The sequence below is a fragment of the Pogona vitticeps genome, chromosome 2 (genome assembly GCF_051106095.1).
Source record: "Pogona vitticeps strain Pit_001003342236 chromosome 2, PviZW2.1, whole genome shotgun sequence".
Taxonomy (NCBI): Eukaryota; Metazoa; Chordata; class Lepidosauria; order Squamata; family Agamidae; genus Pogona; species Pogona vitticeps.
In genome coordinates, this window is record NC_135784.1 from 150,291,966 (window position 1) to 150,317,545 (window position 25,580).

The 25,580-nt window shown below is 42.2% G+C and overlaps 2 protein-coding genes across 8 annotated transcripts; one reads left to right on the plus strand and one right to left on the minus strand.

Annotated features, from left to right (window-relative positions):
- On the minus strand, positions 1-15,027 carry CCNT1 (cyclin T1). 4 transcript variants are annotated; one of them, XM_020785721.3, is made up of 9 exons: positions 14,640-15,027; positions 13,533-13,614; positions 10,444-10,572; positions 9,649-9,709; positions 8,229-8,291; positions 7,290-7,335; positions 4,729-4,892; positions 4,379-4,449; positions 1-3,536 (listed from the first exon to the last, which is right to left on the minus strand). In XM_020785721.3, exons 1-9 carry the CDS (start codon positions 14,810-14,812, stop codon positions 2,160-2,162), a joined length of 2,166 nt encoding a protein of 721 aa, XP_020641380.3. In that variant the 5' UTR covers positions 14,813-15,027; the 3' UTR covers positions 1-2,159. The 4 variants fall into 4 exon arrangements, 3 of the variants coding, with proteins under 3 accessions (XP_020641380.3, XP_078240491.1, XP_078240492.1); XM_078384365.1 differs by lacking the exon at positions 9,649-9,709 and having other exon boundaries at positions 14,640-14,844; XR_002299874.3 differs by lacking the exon at positions 4,729-4,892 and having other exon boundaries at positions 1,767-3,536; positions 14,640-14,864.
- On the plus strand, positions 14,915-25,580 carry SPMIP11 (sperm microtubule inner protein 11). 4 transcript variants are annotated; one of them, XM_072990843.2, is made up of 5 exons: positions 14,915-15,033; positions 17,040-17,249; positions 20,616-20,753; positions 22,341-22,485; positions 25,282-25,580. In XM_072990843.2, the coding sequence occupies exons 2-5, from the start codon at positions 17,165-17,167 to the stop codon at positions 25,328-25,330; spliced, it is 417 nt and encodes a 138-aa protein (XP_072846944.1). In that variant the 5' UTR covers positions 14,915-15,033; positions 17,040-17,164; the 3' UTR covers positions 25,331-25,580. The 4 variants fall into 4 exon arrangements, with proteins under 4 accessions (XP_072846944.1, XP_072846943.1, XP_072846945.1 ...); XM_072990842.2 differs by having other exon boundaries at positions 14,947-15,033; positions 17,037-17,249; XM_072990844.2 differs by having other exon boundaries at positions 14,999-15,485.

A 25,580-nucleotide genomic window follows, 5' to 3' on the forward strand; every position in this document is an offset into this window, starting at 1 on the left:
TGGAGACAGTACATTTATTGAAACTTAGAATAGTAATAATATGAGCTGGGAATTAGAAAGTTTATGAATGATTATGTAAAACTAGGCCCAAAGTTTGCAACCATCAATAGACAAAATACCATTGTGTTGAAATCCAGATGTGGTGGGAAATAATCACTGTTCCAAATTCAAAGAAAACACTTCAGTAGAAACCAAACCGATACCCACAGACAAGTGTGTTTTTGTTTTGTTTTAAACATGATGCACCCTCTAAAACCTGCAGCAATTAAATATTCTGAAAAGAAACTGCAGACCTTAACTAGCCTTGTTTGTTCACAACCTTTAGTAGCTATTGAACACACTGGAGCAGACCTCTACTGATATGTATTAAGTTACTCCATTCCAACTGAGAAGAAAATAACCACATTCTACACTCAACACTTACTGAGATGTCAATTTGGAAGTTCCTTCAGAGCAGCAAGAATATCCTGAAACACTTTGCTGAACCAGGGAATGTATACTCCCCAAAAAAAATAATAATAAAAAAATTTAAGAGTGCCATCTCCAAGTGTTCTGTTCAATTGTTATGATTCAAATCAAGGCTGAATGTTCTGGAATGAAAAGTGCTCCCATATGATCTTCAAAAACATAATATGTCACCACTTTTAAAAGACTAGCCCATTTCATTTTTAACTGCATGGAGAACAGGTCTGAGTCATACATCTTCTGTTGTACTGAAGTTTAAAAACCAGAATATATTTCTGAAGTGGACTTTTGCCAGACCAATCTCCCCACCTGTCGAGGAATCAAGCTAAAACAGATCATATGCAAAGCAGGCCATTTTGTACTGTTGGTAAACATGTTTAAATGAGAAGACAAACAATTTGTCATAAATTCATCCAGATTTTCACTCCTCTAATCCAAATGTGCCTGATTTCGTTATTGTGGTCTTGACACAAACTTTGAAAAATGTTTCCCATTCTTACACAGTGTGAAATTTTCATATCTCATAATGTAGTTTAAATACAATTTAAAGCATCCCAGAGTCACGATTACTCTTCTAACATTCACATAGGCTTTTTGCTTCCCTTTCAATGCCTCTTCCTCCTAAACCAGTATTCCACTTTTCCTGACTGGCTGCTGCAGCTGCCTTTTCTTTTGAAGGCACTTGCAGGAGTTTCTGCAGGAGCATACAGTCCTGTCCACATTGATCACAAAGTTCCATCTGAACTTTAATGCCTAAGCTAGTCATACTCAAATGACTTCATTGAGATGGTAAGCATAACAAAGGGGAATTCTAATGGAAGCAGTGTACTCAAGGAGGAAAAAGAGAGCTATGCTCCACGCCAGCTGTTCCCAGCCTTGGATAACCCAAGTGTTCTTGAACTGCAACTCCCAGAAATCCTGGCCAGCACAACTGGTAGTGTAGTCTTCTGGGAATTACAGTCCCAGAACACCTGGGTTGGCCAAGATTTGGAGTCACTGTTCCATGTAGTCCCTGCTCAATAAAAAAGGACTGAACAAGGGTAGCACTTAACACACAGTTTCCAACATTCTTTTTGGAAATACGTCTGTATCTGTCACTACTCGCACTAGTGGTGAGCAACCAAACCCAAAGCAGGGAGAAACTACTACCACTCACCTGACCTTATGCTTATCGTCAGTATCCATACACTTTCCTCCTTCCATACCTTCATTGCCTCCATTTAGAAGGAAGCAAATTCCACCGGAAGAAGACAGTAAGAACAGAGCCCCGCCTCCATTTCAATTTCGCTGTGACCCTTTCCTTTGTCCATCATAGAAAAATAAAATCAATACTAAGAACATATAACTTATTTTAAATTATTTTAAAATGTCTTTTAGAAGAAAGACTGCGGCAATTTAAATAGCCCTGTGCCATCTCCAGTTGTTCAAGACCTTCAAATATATTCCCCTCAACTACAGATCAGTTTGACAGGAAAGATACTCATCTCTTTCCAGCTGGACAAGAAGGGGTTGTGGGGGAAGCACACAGAGAAAGATGGGCATGCCTCTTCACAGCTTCAGAGGGCTCCACATTCTGGTAACAATAATAAAAACATTTTTTAAAAGGGAGGGCATTCACACAAGGCAGTGGATATCACTATGAGCAACCTGCCTTCAGGAGACGACAGCCTAACCTCAGTAGTTAAAAGGGGCAATCACTTGGGAAGAGGCGGCAGGGGAGGGGGAGGTTCTGAGGGCAAAGGAGGAGGTCGTGGCTTATCCACACTCGCAGCAGCCCTGGGATTCAAGTATTCCCCATATGAGTGTACAAAGTCAAAGGTGGGTGGCTGAGTGGGCTGCATACCCTGTGCACTGAGCAGGGAGTGCAGCATGTTCACTGTATCCTGGTAATCAATGGTTTGGTTCATGTTATGCCCATTGGCCCCAGAAGTGCTCTTGTCCAGTTTTCCATGAGCCCCTCTGCCTTTGTTGCCTTGTGCAAAAGGCAGCCCAGCTGCATCCAAGCTGTGTCCAGGATGCTGCGGGAAGGGAAATGGCATTGCTGGCCCTTTTGAACTCTTACTGACTTTGGGCTGATGTTCATGGGCCACAGTTGAGGCCTCCTCAGAAAGTGGTCTCTTACGGGAGGAAGTGGTTGGGACACAGCCAACTTTGTGGGAGGCAATACCACTCTGACTAGTATGCTTGGAGTCCCCTGGACGCTTGGCGCTGGTGACAGGCTGGGCATGTGAATGTTTATGGGAATGGTGGTTATGGTGATGGTGATGGTTAGAAGAGTGGACCTTATGTTTGTCTTTATGGTCTCCCCGGCCCTTGTTACTACTTTCCTCAGATGCACCGTGCCGATCCAAGGGAGTCGTGGGGACCTTGATGCGCATTTTTATTTCCTCTGGCTTGGAGGAAGAAAGTGCAGGTTTATCCCCTGGTGCTGGCAGCCGCATTTTCAGAGCAGAAGAAGGTTTGTCAGCCTTTTCAGCAGGGGGGCGCTCAGACCCATCAGAACTGCTGCCCAAAGGGATTTTTAAGATGATGGGAGATGGGTTATTCTCTTGCTGAACATCTCGTTCCCGCTGCTGCTGCACCAGTAGGTTTTGGGCAGCGTAGGCATACTGAGAACGCACATTTGCCTCCATGTTCTCCAGCTGGCGCTTCTGTGCAGCCAGCTCCTCAGCATGTTTGGCGCGGTACTCCTTCAATGACACTTTTGCTATTGGTGCACTCTTAATGCTCTGCTTAGAGAAGGAGCCACTGCTGCTTTCATGGTGTGAGAGTTCAGAGCTGGCAGATATTTCACTTGCTCGGTGGCTGACATCCAGTTTATGTGGAGGATGCTGAGCCATCCAGTTGTCTGCTGACATCATATCTGTGCTGCCGAAATCCCCTGGAGAATCCCCTGCTGTCGCTGGAAGAGATGCCATGGCTCCTGCAGTGGAGGAAGTCGACATGCTCATCAGGCCTGCAATGGTTGTGTCAGATGCACTTCTGGAGATCATGCTGAGGATGGTCTGTTCAGAGAGGCAGTCATCATCACCTTGGTCATCCGTCTTCGATTTCTTGGCTGCTTGGCAGGCCTAAATAAATACACACAAAACTTGTGGCATGACAGATCCCAAACTGTGCTACCCCACAACAACACACACAATCACACGCTGAACATACTGTAAAAAGAGGGAATCCCTCAGCTTGAAAAACCGCTGTTATCCCGCATGTTTGAGCTTAACTGATTAAAATAACTGCTGATCAATTTCAGTTCCAGATCGGATAACGTAAGCCTGCAGCTTATCTGTTCTGCTGAAGAGCTATTTACATCCCAAATACATTTCATTCACAAATTCTGGCTCACAGCAAAGAGGATTCAATTAATTTCAAAGGCATGCAACAGCCAATGTTCTCCCCAAGAAAGTCCCAAGCAGAAAGCATTCTCTCTTGCCTGCAGTAACTCCCAATTTATTTCTGGGACCATTTCTGGGACCATTTCAAAATATTGGCTTTTGACAAATGAATATTAAAAGGCTTCAGACTGTATTACCTGAAGCAGCAATGAGCCCCTAGACATGTTTTTCAGCCTTTAACTGAAGCCCCACTGTTTCTATAAACATCTGCACTACTGAAATAGCAGGTTTTTTGCCACTTATCTTTTTGGTGCCAAACTAAAACACTTTTATTCTTCCTGGTCTTTCAAACATCATTATTTCAGTATAGATAGCTAGTGGATTCTTTAGTATGTGCTAGTCCATTTATGCAACCGATTTTTACTGAACTAGGATCTGTTTCATTCTTTTATACTAGATTTGGATCTTTATTAAGGGGGCCTTACCGATTAAGCAGTGTCCTTTTTCATGCATAATCCTAATGCACTACAGGCCTTACCTAGCTGTACCAATTCATGCTCAGAATGCACAGAGGACCTTACCCGCCAGTTCCTTATTCGTTTCAATCGGTTAGGTGTCTTCTCAAGGATCTGCAGGAATTCATGTGTTAACTCTGTAAAAGAAACACAAAAACACCAGGAAGTGAGAAACAGAATATTTCAAGGTAGCGTCTGAGATGGTTTTAACTTCTGCCCTTGCTTGCAAACAATGGAACTGTCCCATGACTGACAGCACTGGCTTAAGTTAAAGAATTCATCCCACTTAAAGCTTTTTTACTTTCTACTGTGACACTATAAACCTTGGCGAGAACATCCCTTAGAGATAAGATATCAAGTTAATGGAATACCTCTTACTGTGCAGGAGAACATACTTGGCCTTGCTCCAAACTTACCATCCAAGAGTTCCAGAGTTACAGTGCCATCAACGTACTCCCACCAGTGCTTCCCGTCCGTGGATACTGGGATCTCCCAGTTGGACCACTTACAGGCCAAGTGGATGCAGACGCAGGCCACAACGGGAGGGGTGTACTGCAGGCTGAAGGTGGTTAGGTGAAGGCTGACATCACCAGCAGGGAGAGAGAAACAGAAAGCTGTAAGCTCCCAAGCCTGAACGGCAGCAGCACACACAACCGCCCGCTGGACACACTGCAGAAAGTGGGCATCCCTCAGCTTGAAAAACGTTTGTTATCCTGCATGTTTGAGCCTGCCTGACTCAAACAATTCCTGACCAACTTCAATTCCAGATCGGATTTTTCCTGTGAGGTTTTCCAGGAGCTCCTGTCAGCCTGGAGCTCCAGGACCCCCATATGGCCTACAGAAAGGGAAGGATAAAATGCTATGTTTCAAATTAATTCCACATAGAGTATCAAGATATGGATGTAATTTCAATAAAAGATTTGGTAATCTTGGTCCTTCAAAAGACTTTGTTCCACCCGTCTGAAAGGTGCCAAGAATCTCCTGTTATGTTACAGCTAATCAACTGCCATAAACTTTGCATCACAGCCAGCCATCCAGCAATTATGTTAAGATTAACAAGATGGAGACAATTATACATCTTCAGAACTAACTAGTTGCAGAACTTATTATCAGCTCTACAACAGCCAAAAGAAATGTGTGCAGAAACCTAACATGACATGAGATTCTGGCAAGGAGAAGATATGGTCTCACTTAAATTGCATTTATATTCCAATAAATTCTTGTCTGAAGATGTACGACAGTTATAGTGAATGGTACAGATTTGCAAATGGTGCTAGATGGACAGAAAATAATACACAGTAGCTGTTCTACCCTTTCCTCAGTCTAGTTGCCAGAGGTGAAAAAGAGGTTCAGCCAGACAAGCAACTGGTATGGTAATGGGATTTGCAGGCGACTTGTTTCAGAGGACAAAGCCTCGGTTATTTTCTTCTGTCTCATCACATCCTTTTCCAAAATTATCTTGGTGAACAAATGCATACTTTGTCTCCCACACATTAATTAGATCCATAGTTACAAGTTGACTTAAATAACCAAGGTTACATGTATTATATTCTGCATTTTAAATTCTGTTTTACACTTCAAGTTAAGAAGCCTACACATCTCCTCTTTGGCTTCTAAAATTTTAGCAGACATTACCCATCTTAGCAAACCTCTCTATACTATTTTAATAAATAGTAAAATCCTCTGGATGCTGAATGCTGCACCAATCACAACATTCTTTTGAGACCTACTCAAAATGCAGCAAAAATTAGTAAAAGAACTGAATACACTGAACAAAGCCACCTTCAAATCAAAGCTAGGTTGTAGTATTGTTTCTGGAATACAACTGAAAAGAATATGTATCTTATCAATGAGAAGAAAGCCTAGATGTGAATTATCACATCTGTAACATAGGAAAACAAAAAATAAGAACTCTGCAATAATACTAAATTGAAGTACACAAGGCTTTTCACTTGTGGAGAATATATGATCAGAAAAAGACCACTCAAGCCAAAGCAATTCCTGGTTTAAGATTCTGGCATGTTTTAAGAGCAACCACATATTCTTTTTTTCAAATTAAGCATTAAAGGTGGTATCTAAGCTAAAATATGCAGTCTTCTTTAGTAGCAAAGTAATTTTAGCTCAAACTTATAAAAAGCAATCACCTGTTACAAGAAACAACTGCTCTTAAATGACAGGGCAGGAAAATATTTACAAAAGCTCTTTCTCCCCGTGCCCTCCAATCTGTTCACAAAAACAAATAAATATGGCTGAATAAGTAGCATTTTGAACATGCTAAATAAAATCCTGTTACAGCAGGTTGCCCTAGACCAGGTCCACTGCAATCAACGAGAATTTACTGAGCCGATTCCTCCACAAGTTCCACTGATTCAAACAGGCCTACTTTGTGTTGACCTACTAAGCTGGATAGCTTAGTGGTTTAGGCATCTGGGAGGCTGGGGGTCTGATTCCCCACTGTGTCTCATTGAAAGGGGCTGGACTTGATGATCCAGGGCATAACTCTCATCCCCACTGGGTGGAGCTCTGCTTCTCTCATGCACCAAAGGGGCTGAAAATGATTGTTGGGTGGAGAAAGCAGAGGAAAGCTACCCAGAAGGAGGCAGAGTCACATGCACCTTAGAGAAAATCTTGGTCAAAGGGGTGCCATCCAGCTCTACAGTTCTAAGATTATTATATAAGCTAAAGTGAATCACAACTAGAGTAGGGCCCGTTGAATCAATGAAAATTAGGAGTTGACTAACCTGATCCCTACTGATTTAATGTGCCTACTCTAGAGCAACTTACTATACTAAGCACCAAAATTTCAGCCACTATTATAAAAAAACCATCAATCAAATCCAAAGTGATATGTTAGCCCAATTTCCAAATGCATCTGCTGAATTTGTTTTTCTCTTCTATAAAGAGTTGAAAAAGAGTTTTTGCAATGATTACAAATTCCATTCCCATATAAAATACAAGAAACAAGTTTAAAATTTACCTGTTGGTAGCCATGAAGTAAGAGGTCTGTGCCAAATCCTTACTGGCTGAAAAACAAAAGGAAATTCACATTAGCACATGCAGTACATTTTTGCTGGAACAACAACTGAATCAATTAGCAGTGTACTGATTATGGATGTCCTTCAATTTCATATACAGTCATGCCCCGGTTAACATTTACCCCATATAATGACAAATCCACTTCACGACAATGTTTTCGCGATCCCAAAACGATGTTTTAATAGGGTTTTTTTGCTTTGCAACAATCGGTTCCCTGCTTCAGGAACCGATTCTTCGCATTACTACGATCAAAACAGCTGATTGTCAGGTTTTCAAAATGGCCACCGGCTGCTCAAAATGGCTCCCTGCTATTTTTAGGAGGCATTTTTCGCATAACAGGCACCCGAAAATGGCGGCCGTATGGAGGATCTTCACTGGAGGAGCAGGTATTCAGCCCATTGGAATGCATTGAACGGTTTTCAATGCATTTCAATGGGCTTTTTTATTTTGCTTGACGTTTTCGCTCTACAGCGATTTCGCTGGAATGAATTAACGTCGTCAAGCGAGGCACCACTGTACATATTTGTCATAAATAACTAGCTTTTTTCATTTTGAATTTTTTTAATTTGCCACCATATTAGGCTAGGCAGCAGAGAAGATGGAACTTTGTTAGTAAAGAATGTTATTTCCTGCCTGCTGCACTACTTCATTAAATCAACTTTTTCCTAGGAATAACTTATCATTTAGGAATCCTAGCCATCTTTGTAAACAACTACTATAGTGTCACTGAAGCTACCAACATGAATTTGACCCAACTCCGGGAGGCAGTGGAAGACAGGAGAGCCTGGCGTGCTCTGGTCCATGCGGTCACGAAGAGTCGGACACAACCGAACAACAACAACTATAGTGGAATCACTACAGTAGTTGGATTGCTGCTTACCTCTAACTAGTTGTGTGCACTTCACCACGTGTGTGTGAGGATGATCTATTGTGATCTCAAACCCTGTTTAAAAGAAAAACAGAGAATGGTTAGATTGTGAATGGGACATGCTTCCAGTTCTACATACCAGACATGCCTCTGGTTCCTGAGAGGCAAAGGAGATGGTTCATTTTTCTTTTTCCCATTGAAAATCACAATCTGCACTCAGATGCAATCAGAAAGGAACCCGGACTTCTTCCTAGGTTCAAATGGGTTTATCTATTACAAAAACAATTACAAGGCACTAACGTTTAAAGCAACCATATTCCCAACCAAAAATATGCTGAAACCCACCCCAAAAGTAGTGAACCTGAATAGTATCTAATGTACATGTAACACCCCAACATTTATTTAAAGTTTATCATCAGAAATAATACAAGCAAACATATTTCTCTGAAGGGAAAAGATAACCTAAGCCTGAACTTACTTCTTATATGCCTTTTATTTCTGTAAACTTTAAGGGGAGTAATTTTGTACTTCTGCAAATCAACTTAACTTTTGTGTGTACGGTATGAATAACCATAAGGGGTAATGGCTCAGAAGAGAAAAAATACTGGATTAGGCCACTGATTCTTAACCTTGGGTTACTCAGGAGTTTTGGACGCAACTCCCAGAAGCCTTCACCACCAACTGTGCTGGCTGGGGTTTCTGGGAGTTGCAGTTCAAAAACATCCGAGTAACAAAGGTTAAGAACCACTGAATTAGGCCATGTCCCGGAGCAAAACAGTATCTGTTGTAAGTATACCTGCTGTTAAGAAACAAGTCAGTCTGACAAACTACTTTGTTATTTGAAAAAAGCATTACCAGTTAGGATTAACTTCCTTGCACGCTGTTGATTAAAATGTTGTTGATATTTCATACATATAACCAAGAAAAATCAGGAACATAGAACAGTTCACTTATTTAGTGCTCAATGTATACCAAAGTTGAAAAAACAATACTGTTTAAGCTGCTAAAACCCTCTAAATTTAAAATTACAACCAAGATCCATCATCATCAACCATTCATCTTTAGTTTGCCTGAGTACCCATTTCCCAGCCTGGGTTGCCAAGCTGATGCTACAATTGCTAAGACTTCAGTTCAGAAATCAATGCCTGGAACCTGATCAATACGAATCCTGTTGAGAAAAAAATCCATGCCAATTTTTGCATATTCATATTTGCACAGAAACGCACATATTGATATATTCATCTTTAACAAAACATATCAAACATATCATTAGTTGTGACATGGTTTGCTGCCTGGACTGTTGCTCTCCCACAATGGCCAGCTGTGCCTTAACTCTGCAGCTGTGAAGAAGACTGGGGTTAAACTGTCCACTCGGTGGAACGTTCCTGGGTCTGAGATTCATGAAGCAGCCCGTCCGCTTGGAAAAACTTACCCAGGGTCTGCAGTATTATGCTCTCTAGAATGACCAGGTCTTGGGCTTGTTGCAGGTAAGCCTGAGGTTGAGAGGACAGGCAGGTTACTTGTGATGAGGCACTCTGTATCAAGCCTGCATATTTTTAACACTCTCTTGAGGAGGCAGGGGGAAAAAGCAAGGGGGAACCTTTATCATATTAAATGGTGAAAGGTATTGGGATTAGCATCCCATTCCCAGGGGAAAAAAGTGAACTATGAGACATTTCTTGCAAGAAAATCCAAAATTGCTTCATTCTCATGAAGTTACCACTGCATGCTAAAAATCAGCCCTTTCCTCCAATGCAGTTTCAGAATAAAGTTTCCCCCTTGTTGGTAAGGTTAGATGTGCTGGTCCTGTCGGAAAGGGCTGTAAGGCAATTTTTAAAAAAATGTGCTTAACAATCGTCCTTTTTTAAGGGCAGGGAATGGATGGTATTTCAAAAATATTTTTTCTGTGTCTGTCAAAAATAAGAGGATGATCCTGGCAGGCAACGCTCACTCCTTAATGCAAACAATACATTTCTAGCTTTTAATCACAATTCTCTAGCAGGAACATACAGGACTGAGAAGCCATTTTGATTACAAAAACCATGTGCTTTCTGCACTATGCACCAGTAAAATTTAAGTACTGTATTAGTTACTAACTTTCTGAAAAGCTGAATCGCTCTAAATCCAATGAAGCACAAGGGAGTTGCACTGCCAGGATGTATTCTTTTTCTCTTTCTCCCTAACTTGATGAGCACTATGCATGTTCCATAAATGTTTAGCTACTTACATCACTCCGTGTATCGGGAAGGGGCTCTTGAGGATGTAGACAGGCATGGGCAACCTTGATGACATGCTCCAACTTTCGAGGTTGTTCCTCCACCTTGGCAGCCAGGAAAAGGGCAGCTGGTGCTACAGACTTCACAAAAAAGACATATATAAATATACACTCTTCCAAATGACAGCAAATCTCATTGGCCTCAAATGCCCAGAGAGGTTATCATAATTGTACCACCTTAGAACTAGCAAACATACTTATTGTCCAAATGTTCGCAAAACATATTACCAATACAATGAAGACAAAGAATCAATCCATATTTCAATACCTGTTGTGCCAAATAAATGTACTTATAAAGCACATCTAACAAAACAAAAAAGCATCTGGAAATATATCATCATCTCTTTGTAATTTACAAGATTATGTGTGCGAAAAAGGGCAATAGTTTAATCAGATGCACAAGTTCTATCAAGAATTCAAAGAACACATTTTGGAGTTTTTCTGAGGCACTCTACTACTAATTTTCAGGTGAAGACCACGGGGCTGGGTTTATGGTCAATTCAGGAGCTATTCTGACCTCCACTTAGTACAGGTCTACATCATGAATGGGCAACATACAGCCCTCCCAGGACATTTTTCTGCAAAAGCCACAACATGTTTTCCAATATATGAGGCTTTTGGGAGGGGGATTTTTGCATAAGGAACCTGGGATGGTCCCCTAAGCCCCAAACTCCACTCCCCCAGAATAACACATCAATCCACAAGTGCCCATCCAGGCTGTTTTTGTTTATCTTTTTTAAAGAAATGGCTGAAAGCAACCACTTCTGGGGCCATCGTGTAGCTGGAGTTGGGGAAGGTAAAAAGTTTTCCCCAACCCACCCCCAAGGTTGCCCATCCTCTGTTTTATAGAAGTAGAAACCAGATCAAACCTTTCTAGATCACCCACATTAAGTAAACAGTTTATTTGGGAAGATCTTCTCAACCATGCTGCTCTGGCTTCAAAATCTCTTTCTTTAGAAATCCTTCCTGGTCCTTTTTAATCAGTCTCAGGACCTCAAACCTATATGGCATTTTTTTCTGCAAGCATCTGATCTACAGTCATGGTCAAAAATATTGGCACCCTTGTAATTCTGTCAGAAAATGCAACCCTTTTCTCAGAAAATTGTTGCAGTTGCAAATACTGTGTTATTCACATGCTCATTTCTTTGGTTTGCATTGGAACAACACAAAGAAACAGGGAACAAAAGTCAAATCTGATACAATCCCACACAGAAACCCAAAAATGCACTGGCCAAAATTATTGGCACCTTTAATGTAATATTTGGTAGCACCCCCTTTGGAAAAAATAATTGAAATCAATCACTTCCTGTAACCATGAAGGAGTTCCTTACACCTCTCTACTGGAATTTTGGACCACTCTTCTTTTGCAAACTGCTCCAGGGCCTTCAGATTTGAAGGATGCCTTCTCCCAACTGCTGTTCTGAGATCTCTCCACAGGTGTTCTATGGGATTCAGATATGGACTCGTTGCTGGCCATTTCAGAACTCTCCAGCGCTTTGTTTATAACCATTTCTGAGTGCTTTTTGAAGTGTGTTTTGAGTCATTGTCCTGCTGGAAGAACCATGACCTCTGGTGGAGACGCAGCTTTCTGACACTGGCCACTATGTTGTGCCCCAACATTCTTTGGTAATCATCAGATTTCATGATACCATTCACACAGTCAAGACATTCAATGCCAGAAGCAGCAAAGCAACCCCAAAACATCTTTGAACCTCCACCATGTTTGACTGTAGGGACTGTGTATTCGTGAAGGCTTTCATGGCCAGGATCTAATGGCTGTTGTGGGTTTTTTGGTCTCTTTGGCCATTTTCTGAAGGTTGTTCTTCCTAACGTTTCGCCAGTCTCTGTGGCCAGCATTTTCAGAAGACAGGAGTAGCACTCTGTGCTCTGGTGCAGTCTGTTTGGGAGTTGAATATTTATAGTTGTGGGATCAGCTTTTGTCCTTTTCAGGAGATGGGTAATTAGGGTGATCAGGATGTTTTTGTTGTGGGTGTATTGTTGTGATAATACCCTGTTGTACCCTGTCTGCACATCAGCTTGAATTTGTTGGGAAGTTAATCTGGGTTCTCTAGCCACTATTTGAACAAAACTTCGTTGTAATTTTTCAGTAATTTTGCTCTTCCGTCCACATCCAGAGAGGTTAGCTATGGGCTGTAAACCTCTGAAGATACTGCACACAGTGGACACAGGAACACTAAGATCTCTGGAGATGTAACCTTGAGATTGTTGATGTTTTTCCACATTTTTTTTCTCTCAAATCCACAGATAACTCTTTACACTTCATTCTTTTCTCCATGCTCAGTGTCACATACAACACAAAGATTGTGTCAACTTTTCTCCATCTTAACTGGCTGTAAGTGTGATTACTATATTGTCCACACCTTTTACTTGCAACAGGTGTGTCTAAATACAAATTAAAGGAGCATCACATGCCTGAAAAGCAATTATTTCTTACAATTTAGACAGGGTGCCAATAATTTTGGCCAGTGCATTTTGGGGTTTCTGTGTGGGATTATATCAGATTTGACTTTTCTTGTTTTTGTGTTGTTCCAATGCAGACCACAGAAATGAACACGTGAGTACCACAACATTTGCAACTGCAAGAATTTTCTGAGAGAAGGGTTGCATTTTGTGACAGAATTGCAAGGGTATTGATATTTTTGGCCATGATTGTAGGTAATGCTTTGAAGTTTGTCCACAGATTTTCACCAATTACTGCTGCCTTGCCGATTCTAATTTATTACCAACATGGGCCTAGTGAGACATCCATCTACTTGTTTTATTAGATGTATCCATGCTTTTTGGATGCCTTATGAATTCCTTTAAGTCAGAAGAAGCATTTTAATAGAGTACATTATCCCTACCCGTAGCTGCTTTACAAGTTAAAACAATGTCTATAAGGATTTTATTCTATCCTACGTTTTTCAATGGTCTCTCACAACAGTACTTTATAGTGCTTTCATTTACTTAGACTCCTGATAAGATTATAATAAATGCAGAATAATATTCAGCAAAACTGAAACAGTTTAAGTGATACTTACATTCCGATGAAACTGGGTAAAGGACTGAACCATGTAAAACCGATGCATATAGACAATAGCAGTGTTGATAGTCAGTTGAGATCTAATTGCTTACAGTAAAGGAAAAAGCAGGCTAATTTTGTATAAAAATATTCAATTGAGTTGCAAATAATATAAGGTTGCTATACATGTTCTTCCCACACACAATAGGAATCATGAGTTTCCATAAAACTCATGATATACCTCAGCCGTAAGCTGCAATCCTATGCACCCCTAATTACAAGGAAACAATGTTGAATTTAGCGAGGTATACTGTAGAGGAAATGTGTCCAATTATGTTAAGACACACAGCCATGTGAAAATACAGAGGACAACCCTCCTCTATTTAATAAGAATTTGAATATACTAAATATACTAATAAGAAATTGAATATACTAAAGTATGTAAGCTATTTCAACTCGCATTTAGGACCAACCTTCAATATTACTGCAGCTCACTTACAATTACACAAACATAATTACAAATAGCAGTTCCCCTACTGATTTCTGATATAGTTGAGGTTTTAAAAAAGTATGAAATGAATTAACACTAGAACTAAAACATCCCAAATGACCAAGAGTTTCACTAAGAACTGAGTAGGCCTATCAAGACATGAACCGGCCTTGAGTTACTCAATGAATAGCCTCTTGCGCCACTCTTAAGATGTTGACCCAGCGGCTCTTATAGACTTGGCTCAAGCTTCCGAAGCTTTGGGGCCTCTGCTCTTTCTCACTCACATCGCAGCTTCACCTCAAAACATCTCCACAGTAAAAGTTTAACCATCCGTTACCGCGTACGCTCACATTCGCTCTCCAACACCCTTCCGGAGCCGAACCACAGACTTCGCAAACCGCGGCCTACCAAGGCGTTCTCTCCCCGCCCCGCGCTTTTGTCCACACGCGTATCCGCTCAGCCTTAAGCAGAACATGTAACCCTTAAGTCTAAAACCCGGCGGAATTGTTTCCCTCAAACCCTCGGCCAGGCCTAGCTCGCCAACCAAGCCTGATTTCCCCCCCACCCCCAAACGCGCACTCAGTTCGCCCGGCCCCAGCCCTAGCTTGAACCACGGCCTAGTTCTCGAAGGGATACACATTGAGGCGCTGGCCCATGTCCTGAAGGAGGTTAGCCGCCTGCTGCCGGTACGACAACTCCTTGTCTGGGTCGACCCCCGCCCGCCGGGAAGGGCTCCGCGCCAGCTGGTCCCGGGTGAAGTACCAGCGCTTTCCTCCTCCCGCTCCGGCCGCCGCGCCACACACCGCCATGATGGCCGCCGTCACCGTCGACAACCACGCATGCGTGTCTGCACGCACGCAGCACGCGCCGGGGGACTCTCGCGAAAGTTCGTTCAGGCTTCGCCCGGCGTCTGGGCCTGCGTACTTCCTCTTCCTTTCTGGCCAGAAGTCAATAAAGGAAGGTGCCTGTTCCGCTACCTTGTCCTTCGCGTCTCTATGGCAGTAACCATAGAGGTGCAAGAGTGTATTGGGTAGGTAGAGCGGTAAGAGGAATAAATGCGCACGCCCTGGAAGCGTCATGCCAGAGTGTCCCCTCGCCCTTTTTTCTCTAGTCCCTGTTTATGGAGAACGCGAGAGAATACTTATATTTTATGGGGTTTAGACTGATCTCCTTGATTTGGTTTTGGGTTAGATAAAAACACAACACGAAACATGACTGCCGCCGGGTTGTAGAAATTACGACTCTCAACATCAGCGGAGCTGGTTTGCAACCACTAGGCAATATTCCCTTGGCTTTCATCTGACCCCAATTGGTTAAGCCTAGTGAGTTTACTAAGAAATGGGAGTGCCTGACCACCTTATCTCTCTCCTGAGAAATCTATATGTGGGACAGGAAGCAACAGTTAGAACTGGATATGGAACAACTGATTGGTTCAAAATTGGGAAAGGAGTAGGACAAGGCTGTATATTGTCTCCTATAAAGGTATTCTTGCTTTTATATGAAGTCCAAAGGTAACTTTGCACAGATGAGCATTGGTTTGCAGCAGGGTTTGTTACGGAAATGGCAGTTTAACTAAATTTTGTTCATATATAATAATTTGAGGTGTGTTTAAGTGGAGGCTTTCTGGTTGCACTATCTGTCTTCAAAACCACATTATACTTAACTAATTTAGAAGCCAGAAATAATTGGCTGTATGACTTTATCAGAACATCTTGTATTATGTGTTCCCAGCACTTTCTTCTTTCACTATTTGCATTGTGATTGCATGTGAACTGTTTAGTACTGGAGTGGAAGCCATCTGATTAATTAGGTCATACTGTAAAAGTTATGAGTCTTTAAGTTGAATCTGCATGGTATAAATAAACTAACATTTAATTTGTGATCCCAGTGATGGGGTGTTAGTTAACACATTGCTGCAATCACAGCTTTATGCTGGCCTTATTTTTTCATAATATTGGTTTCAACTGTCTAAGCTGACATTGCATTGCTGTGAAATTTGAGGAAGAAGGGACCCATTGGGGGTGTTCACATAACATAAGGTGGGTGAGTGGGTCATGGTCAAGAACGGAAGCTGCATCAAAAAGAGACAGTTCCCTGAAAGGTTATGTATATTTGCCACATCCTGCAGTTACCTTGGCTCTGTGCTTCAATGCCTTGTCTGGGAAATGGGTAAACAGATATCTACCGTGCTGAAAGTAAATTCAGTAGAGGCTCTTTTTCAACAATTTCTACATATCAGTGTCCTGCACAAGGCACTTTCTTGTTTTCCCAACACAGGATAACCATGAGAAGTAGTGGGTAGATTTTGAGATAAAAGATAGTAACTATTTGTAACTGCTACCCATTAGAAATCAAACCAATCCACCCTATCAAACCAAAAGAAGTAATATTTTGTACACATACAGTCTAATGAAATAAACAATTATGAAAATTTAACATTTTGAATGCATCAGTACAGCCCCATTTACAGCCCAGCCTATGCATGTTTGCTCATGCATAAGCCCTACAGTGTCTAATAGGACTTAACTTCTTGGTCTGTCAGCTGAACATTGCAGCCCTAGGAAACTCACAAATGCAGTCTGGATTCTCTTGTAAGGGTTCTTAGTGCCTTAGGAAGAGGAGAGAAGCCTTGTATTTTGGGTGTATTTATTCAGCAGTAAACTCTACAAAGCATATAGGGTGGAAATCTACTCTGTGTGGTTGGCATTGAGCAAATTAAATCTACAGTAGTGTTTGGGTTCTAAAAAACTATTCAAAATGTTGTACCTTCCTGGAATAGAAGCATGTATTTACAGTACATTACCCACAGTGCCTAATGCACCTGTCAGATGCAGATATGCTTCAGTGTTGGCCAGTAAGTGCTGCAGCCATCTATTAATTAAATTGTGGCATTGAAAAAGAACTGGCATCCTAGGTTGGGAAGAACTTTTTTTCTGTATTCTTCTTCAAATTGGTTTTCAGTTGCATCAAAGTATTTCTCTCTTAATGCATCACGCTTGTCATCTCACACACTCATTTTTTGATTGGTCAAAGTAGTAGGAACAAAGCTGAGATCTCCGTGGTAACACAGCAAACAGATGCTTTGGAAGCCAGGAAGAAGAAAGGTGAAGCTGGAAGCCTACAGAGCTACTGGGACCTAAAGGGAAAATAAGAGCTGGATCATGGCTTTTTTTGGATTAACATTTCTTGGCTATCAGGAGCCCTTTCAGGACAAAAAGCTAACATTACCTAAATATGAAGCACCAGGTAAGGAAGTCATCAGGGATGAGATATTTTATTTAACAAAACGTTAAAGTCTCCCCACCGACCCCCAGGCTTTCACCAATCGGAGCCACTCTGCAGGTATATCTACACACAAAGTACTTCAACAAATTTAATAGTCATTCCTCCACCCCAGAGAAATTTGAAACTCCTTTTTTTATTTTTCTGAAGGAGGCTACTAGTCTTCAATGAAATTCCTAGTACTGCAACCCAGCCATTACAGTTCCCAAGATTCTTTCTGGGCAGAAGCTGTTACTTAAAATGGAATAAACCCAGGGTGAATCAGACCCCTTGCCCTGTGTATTCAGGTTCTGAAAATGAAGGGCCAGTGGCTGTCCACCAGTGTTTGAAGCAATGCACTGGCTCACACCTGGGCCAGGGGGGAAAAGCAAGAACTGTATCCAGCTTCTTGGCTAGTGTAAAAACAAGTCAGCAGCAGCAGGACTAATAAAATGCTGGAATCAGAGCTTTAAAAAGTTAGTTTTTCAAACCATAATCCCATAAATTCCTCAGCAAGGCTATATGTGGTAAATCCACTGAACACAGAAAGAAACCAGACTTTGCATCTGGAATGTGGCAAACTTTTGTTCTAAGAGTAGCTTGTTTTATCAAGGGGGTGATAACATTGTTAGTTGAAGCAGGGATTGTGTCACTCAGTATGTAACACTGCCCACACCCACCCATCCTTGAAACAGTGGTTGCTACTACTGTATCTTACATTACTCCCTATAGGTTCTAACTTACAGCTCAATCACAGGTGCCAAAAGAGCCCTAGTTATACTCATTATTTTTATCCTTTTATTGAATCTACATGTGGTCACATGGCATATATACATGGCTGGGCCCATTCACATGGCTGTCAGCTCAATCAGTTTGAATTGATTTGTTTGCCATCCTGTTTCTGGGGTTCTTTGTTGCCCCAATATTTTTTTATTTTTTAAAAAATAATTCATAAGTAATATATTGCTCTTTTCCTGTCCCTTCCAACTGTTAGTCAATGTGCATCCTGGTGATATATGTTACCTGCAGCCCTTCCTTCCCTTTTTAATTTTCACTTCCCGCCTCCATTCTCACTTTGCTTTAATTCCCCCTCTTTTCCTTCTCTCCTCCTCCCCCTTTCCGTTCACTCCTTTACTCACTCATTCCCCTTTCCTTATTTCCCTGTGTATCTCTCCTTCTCAGCTCTCCGTTTTCATTTTTGTTTCTCCTTTTGAACAACATTGAGAGAAGGAGGAATCAGGTTTTTAAACACTTGCACAGTATTCTGAAGAGCAGGGTTTTTAAAAAGAGATGAGATGTGAAAGCAATTCTCCTTTCTTTACTGTTCAAAGCAGGAAATGCCCCTTTCTCTGCTCAAGCCCTCTTTCCACTTAAATTCTTTATACCTGAAAGGGAGGGAGGAAGGCTATCTTCTGAGCAATGTATTCATGTTGTTTTTGCTGCAGCTGTGGCAGTTGCTATCAGTATCCCTTTAAAATATTTGTAAAGGTACAAGCACAGTAGCCATGTCTGGAAATTGAGTCATAGCAACTGGTCTTCTTTCTTATTAGGTTGAAATGTTTCACTACTCATCCAAGTACTGTAGTTTCTTCAGTTTGAGGAGAGTTAGTAGGAGGCCCCTGATATAATCTCCAAGTTGGTTTCACTTCCCCCTGGGCTGAATGGGCTCCTTAGATGGACAAAGGACTGGAGGTGAGGGATAATCCCACTTCTGCAGTCCTTCTCCACCCATTGTCATGGGTCGTTAACAGTCGTTAACAGTGGTCTTTCTGGTGGGTGTGGTGTTGATATTTCTGGGGGTGGATGAAAAGGCAGCATGATAAATAGGAGACAGATTGTATCTAATGCCTCCACCCCTGTTGAGTGAGGGATTTTCTCTGTGCACATATAGGGCCTCTCTGACCCCTCTCTGAGACCAGCCCTCTTCTCAGTCCAAAATGAATACCACCTTGGTTATCAAATGCATGTCCTTTGTCTTTCAAATGAAGGAACATGGCTGATTGTGGTCCTGAACCATTGTCACTCCTGTGCTGGGCCGTTCTCCTGTTTAGTGGCTGTTGGGTGGAGGCCTTAAATACAGTCTATCTCCTATTTATCATGCTGCCCTTTCCCCCAGAAAGATCAAGACCACACTCACCAGAAATACCACTGTTAATGACTGTTATGACCCATGACCACGGGTGGAGAAGGACTGCAGAAGTAGGATTTCACTCACCCCAAGTCCTTTGTCCCTCTAACAAGCCTATTGAGGGGGAAATGAAACCAATGTGGAGGATATATGAGAGATCTCCCACCAACTCTCCTCAGACTGAAGAAGCTGCTTCTTTAGTCAACCAAACAAGAAAGAAGTCTAGTTGCCATGACAACTTCCAGGTAACCTCACCTGGATGACAGAGAATTTTCATAGACACAGTAGCTATGATTTGGCTACAGTGTCCAAAAACCCAACCCAACTAAGTAAATAAATTGACAGCAAAGTTCACACATGCTGAAATGATAGGGAATGAAGCAGCAATGCATGGTTGGAACATTTTAAAGCAATCATCCCAGCAACGGGGGGGGGGGGGGAAGGAACTGATTGGCTGGCCAAATGAATATTACCCGTACATCTTGTGAACATAAATTTATAAAATAATTTTTTAAAAAGCAGAATCAATATACTGTATTTTTCTGTGTATAAGATGCTGCTTTTTCCTAAAACCATTACACTAAAAATTGAGGTGTCTTTTATATGGAAGTAAACTAAGCTGAGGAGAGAACAAACCGGCCGGTACCTTGCCTCTGCAAACAGGCTTCCTCCAATCACGAGCCTTATGGAACTGACATCAGCAGATACTGAACAAACCAATTGGAACACACCTCATTGGAGGTGGAGCCTGTAGGCTCAGATGCAACAGGGACTCCTAATGTCCGAGCGTTCTGAGCCCAGAGGCTGAATACTCAAAGCTAAGTTTTCTTAATTTTTAGGTTTAAAAAGTTTATGGGGGGTATTTTATAAATGGAAAAATACGGTAAATCTGGCACATGTGATCAAGCCCTAGGGAGATTGGTCTGTAAAGATGCTAGCTTGCCCAGGCCTCAAGGACCATGCCCAAAAAAGACTCGGTTCCCCCCCCACCCCCGTGTGTAAGGGTGTCTGCGTGTTTCATTTTGCTATACGGCTAAAGGCTGTTGCATCCCTGCCAGCCTTCTACACTTCAGAAACTGAACTGCATCATTCTCCTTCAGTCTTCTTCTATGGTGCTATTAAAAGATGCTTTCCTCATTTCCACTGCACTTTGCCAGGTGACTTGATATCTTGCTGTATGACTTGATGGGTTTCCCCCATTCCTTTTCTTTATTCATCCTCAGTGGGAACACCATCTCCCAAACTGGATCTTTTCTATCCAAAGCTGCCACCCATAGGACCAGCTGGATATGACGGCACTGTACACCAAGGCAGCTATGAGAGGTATCAAGAGGCTGTCAAACGGAAGAAGCTCAAGAAATGTAGGTGAAGGACTTCAGCAGCCGGGTTAATGATGGGATTTGGACAAAAACACAGGGACACTTTGGGATTTCTTTGAGCTGGTGAGGGCAAATTGCAGCCCATCTTATGATCTTTTGACTGTCCAGGAAGTTACTATCCAGGAACAGCTAAGGCTAGGGAATTATGTAGTTCTCCAGTTAGTCTGGATTGCAGAACCCAATCATGTGCCATGCTACTTGGGGCTGGTGGGACTGAAGCGCCACACATTTCCCAGCCATGCTTAGAAAGAAATTAATAATTATGAATCGTGTGTATAGATTGGGGACAAGGAGCTGTTGCAGGATGGCAATTGTGTACAGAGAAAATGGGCAACCCAAGAGCATGTTGGGAAGGAGGATTGGTAAAAGGAAGAGGGCTAAAGTTGCCTGAGTTCTCTGAAGTGGAAACTGTTGTTGTGTGCCAGAGAGAGGCAACCTAGAGTCCCTTCCCCATTTCACTGACGGTACCCAACCCTTCAGGACAGCAGAGAAGAAGAAACATTCCATGGCACGAAATCAACGTGTGTTGCTCATTTGTAGTTAAATTCTGAATGTATGAACAAAATGCAGTCCTTCATGAAAATCATGTTGGAATGTGATGTTCAAGAGTATTTCTAAATGGCTTGGGTCCAAGCTGTCTCAAACGTCACGTCTCCCATTGTGAGCCAGCTATGGTGTAAATATCATCAGAGGAGGCCTTTCTCTCAGTCCCACGACATTCACAGGTGCGTTTGGTGGGGACAAAGGAGAAGGCCTTCTCTGTTGCTGCTCCCAGACTTTGGAACTCCCTCCCACAGGAGGCCAGGCTGGCCCCATCTTTGCTGTCCTTCCGCGAGCAGGCAAAAGCCTTTTTATTTAGGCAAGCTTTCCCTGACTGAATAGCTGCTGAGTGGGTTTTTTTAAATGGATTGTTTTACCTTCCTGGCTGAAAGCAGAGCACCAACAGCTAAGAGTTATCAAGCTTGGACATAGTATTCCTTAGTTCTTTTTGGAAACAAGTAGAGCAAACTTCCCCATCCCAGGCTCTTCCAGAGGTTTTGGACTACAGATCACATCAGATGTCTCCATCTTAGGCTATGTTCAGGAATAATGGAAGCTGTACTCCAAAAACACCTGAAGGGCACTCAGTTCAGGCAGGCCCAGAAAGAGGAGACATTGATTGACAGAAAGGAAATGGCTGAAAGCAGGAAAGGCTGTATAGCTCAGGTGGAAAGGACACATTTGTTCAAGAGAAGTTTGGCCAAGATAAGGAAGATGTGGCCCTCCAGATGTCCTTGCACTGCCTCCCATCATCCCTCATCACTAGGTGTGGCAGTTAAGGTTGATGAGATTTGTAGTCAGATATCTAGATGGCCACACTTTCACCATCCATTGCAAAGGGACACTGCTAAAGCAAAACTCAAGTGAACAGCAAAGTTTGCTTTGTTATGCGTTGATGCCTCCACTGAGTTTGTGCTTCAGTCAATGGATTCCAGCAGGTTTTGGAGGGCCTAACCTTTTTCTCCAGTCTTCCACATATCCTTGCATTTCCCCTACCTAACGACCCAATTTCTTTGCCTGCTTTCCTAGATCCCAATCAGGAGTACAGAGTACCATTGACCTGTGGCCAAGATATTGGCTGGTGGCTGCCAAAGGATCAGTCAGCCAAGCTGGAAGATGCTTTACCTTGGATAAGGGTGCAAAGGCATCCCCTGTTGCGGAGCCCAATGACCAAGTGAGCATACAGAAGGAAGCCGAGAATCAGTCTCCCCATGTAATCCAGAATGAAGGCCTTTGAGCCTCCACATCCTTCAGTTGGAGCGAGACTGGATGTTCTGAAAGCATACATTTACAAGTGCAACCAGCTTGGTTCTCCCCAGCAAAACCTGGCAGGGGGTGGGGGAGAGTCATTGTGCTCTAGTTTCCATACCACCAACCTCACTGCATTGGCAGCTGCTTGTAAAGGGCAAGATGGGAACTCTGGGCTTATCCATACCAAAAAAAAAAAAAAACAACAACAACAAAAAAACTTGGTTCAGCACTTCACATTTTTCCTGCTGACTGGATGATGCTAGTCTCAATTTAACCAGATCTGGTCCTTTTCCTCTGCATTCCTTGTTTTGATTGTGGGAGGCTTGCTTATTTTGAACCCTGATTTGCTTCAGTGGGTGGGGTAGTTAGTCCTCACTGCTTCCTATGCAAAGTTCATTTCTTCGTGAGAGATTTTCAGCCTGCAAGGCTTTTGATCTTCACGAGCATTAAAATGGAGAGGGGGATTCCAGAAGGAAAGCTGCTGGGAGGAAGGAATTTATAAGAATTTATTTCTTGAGAAGTGATTTTCATGGCTGTGTTCTGTTAGTGCACTATGATGGACACTATCAGTAAGCCACTGGGCCTTTCAAGAGGAATCATGCCATGAATTCTGCGGCAGTACTTTTGCCTTCAGTTACATCACATTCTGAATCCCTCTCCTCTTAGCTCTCATTGGGGAGAGGCAATGTAGCTTTCACTGAATTCATGTATCCTTTGCAATGTCTAGGTTTGCCCCCCAGGTATTCCGAAGTGCAAATATGTCAGTATAAGCCTGTGTGGCCTTGAGGTTCAAGCTGCATACTCCCAGGGCGCCCCCAGAAGGGAAGGGTAAATCACCTCTGAGTACTCTCTACCTGGAAAACCCTGGAAAGGATAGCCATAAGTCAGAATTGACTTGATGGTTTATCATCATCATCACTGTGTGGTATTGGATGACAATAACCTCTGAATGTTTAAACTAAATGGCAATACACTGCAAAGAAAAGTATAACAGAACTAGTTTGATCCATTCCACAAGGCAGAACCAACCTGCTCTCAGCTATTACTGGAGTATTGTATTTTTCTAAGATGTCTTTCTCTCACATAGCAGATGAGGTGATAAGCCTTTGTCTGGACTGTGTGACTTTAGTTTTTGCAGATAGAATACTTTCTTCCCTGTTTCCTCCCCAACAACATTTGAAGGCCCAAATATTTCCCTCCCCTGATTGGAACTGCCATAATTTGTAAAACGGGATTCAGACTATGACTACTGATTGCAAGAATACAGTACCTATCAGGAGAAAAAGTGTACATGGAAATCTGGGAATTCCCTGGCCGTTTTGACTCGAGGAAGCTGCTGTCAAACCATCAAGGGCCCTGTTTGTTGCAGGAGAAATGTCCAGCATTTTCTCACCATTTTATGCTGAGTAAAATCTTTTACAAAATCATCAGAGCTTAGAAAATGAAATTAAGTAAAGATATTATATAAGATATTATATAATACTTCCAGTATTATATTAATTTTTTCAAGAGTTATGTAACCATACCAAAAATGCCCCACAACAGTGGAATTGGACTAATACATTATTAACGACTAACAGGATGAAAGTCTTATCTCCTCAAACGTTACTGGCATCAATTAGCATTAGCAATAGCATTTCCAAATTCTGAGTCATGAAGTTCTGAATATACTTTTGGGTGTGCTGACTTTGGGTGTACCTACACAGAAGCACCAAGAGAGAACAGAAAGTCTTAGGGTGTATTTCTTTGTTTCCTACAGGTATCTATCTCCATATAAATGTTTTCATAATCACATTCCTATTCCTGTACATACACCAGAGAGGCCATGTCATTGTAGCAGATACACAAATACTATCACTTTGAGGGGCCGTTCAGTAGATTTAAAAGTGGCAGGGCTGGTGCTCTTTCTCTGACTGCACATCTGCTTCCTGTCTCTTCTGCCGTTCTATCCCTTCCATTTAGGAGACTCGGGAGCTTGAGGGCCTTCCTCTCCATGGCTTTGAATTCCATGAGAGAAGCTGGAAACTGTGATAAACAAACAAACAAACAAAAAAGGAGCAATGCTTCTCATCTCTTGAGGAGACTATAGGCAATGATCCTCATCCCAGCAGACCCATTGCATCTTTCAAGCCAAGGCTCCAAAGGATGGAACCCGGGAGACCTCTCCTCCTCCCTTAACCACTTGTCAGGTCAGAAGGAGCTCAGTGTAGGCAGACACAGGGCCTGGCACTCGGGAGGGAAGACGTCACACAACACCCAAGGAGTCTTTAAAATTCTTCCCCACAAGCTGGGAGGACTATCAGTCAGTTATCAGTGGTATAAAAGAAATTGTAATATATAGTCAATTGATGGTGTGTGTTTTAAGTTATTTGACTTAGTAAGCTGTCAGTTTTCATAGGACTTACTTCCAAGTAACTTCCATTACAGTTGTTCCTATAAGAAACAATCCCATCTTTTTTTCTTTTTTAAAAAAGGATATCTTGAAACAGTTTTTCACCTATCTGTATGGTTGCACTTTTAATGCATCTTTGTAACCATCCCAGCCCTGTGTTGTAACTCCCATAATTCCTTGCCATCAGCTATGCTGACTTAGAGGCGTTTCAGTCCAACAGCTAGGCAACCATCTCCTGCTATAATGGAGCCCTTGCTAGAGCATTGAACAGGAAGGAGGAACAGAGGAACTGATATATTTCTCTCCCTTCTTTTTATTTGTGTGCAGATTTGCAGACAGCATGGCTGTTAGCAACCCTCTCTTCAGCCTGTTCTGAGTGCCTTCTTGGGAAGCCAGATCCAGAACTGCCACAGCATTCTTGTGGTGGCAGATATTAGGCGCTGCAAGCTGTTGTGCATTAAGGGCCAACATTTATCTTGTAACAATAAACTGGGTCTTGATGCAACCATCGTCTGTTTCCACTGTAAGGTGGTGGGAGGCGTGACCTATAAAGGCACTCTTGTGCTATCTGGTTTGTCAACCGCATGGATCCCTTAGCAATAAAAAACTCCACATGTTCAAACTCT

Excerpts from the sequence above, each read along its gene's own strand:
- CCNT1 (XM_020785721.3), bottom strand. The coding sequence starts at position 14,812 with ATGGCGGTGTGTGGCGCGGCGGCCGGAGCGGGAGGAGGAAAGCGCTGG. Across the intron at positions 10,573-13,532 it reads TTACCCAGTTTCATCGGAAT|TCTGTAGCACCAGCTGCCCT; the intron begins GTAAGTATCACT and ends TTTTTTGTGAAG. Across the intron at positions 9,710-10,443 it reads TTCCCGATACACGGAGTGAT|GCTTACCTGCAACAAGCCCA; the intron begins GTAAGTAGCTAA and ends TCTCAACCTCAG.
- SPMIP11 (XM_072990843.2), top strand. The coding sequence starts at position 17,165 with ATGGCTTTTTTTGGATTAACATTTCTTGGCTATCAGGAGCCCTTTCAG. Across the intron at positions 17,250-20,615 it reads ACCTAAATATGAAGCACCAG|TGGGAACACCATCTCCCAAA; the intron begins GTAAGGAAGTCA and ends ATTCATCCTCAG. Across the intron at positions 20,754-22,340 it reads ACGGAAGAAGCTCAAGAAAT|ATCCCAATCAGGAGTACAGA; the intron begins GTAGGTGAAGGA and ends CTGCTTTCCTAG.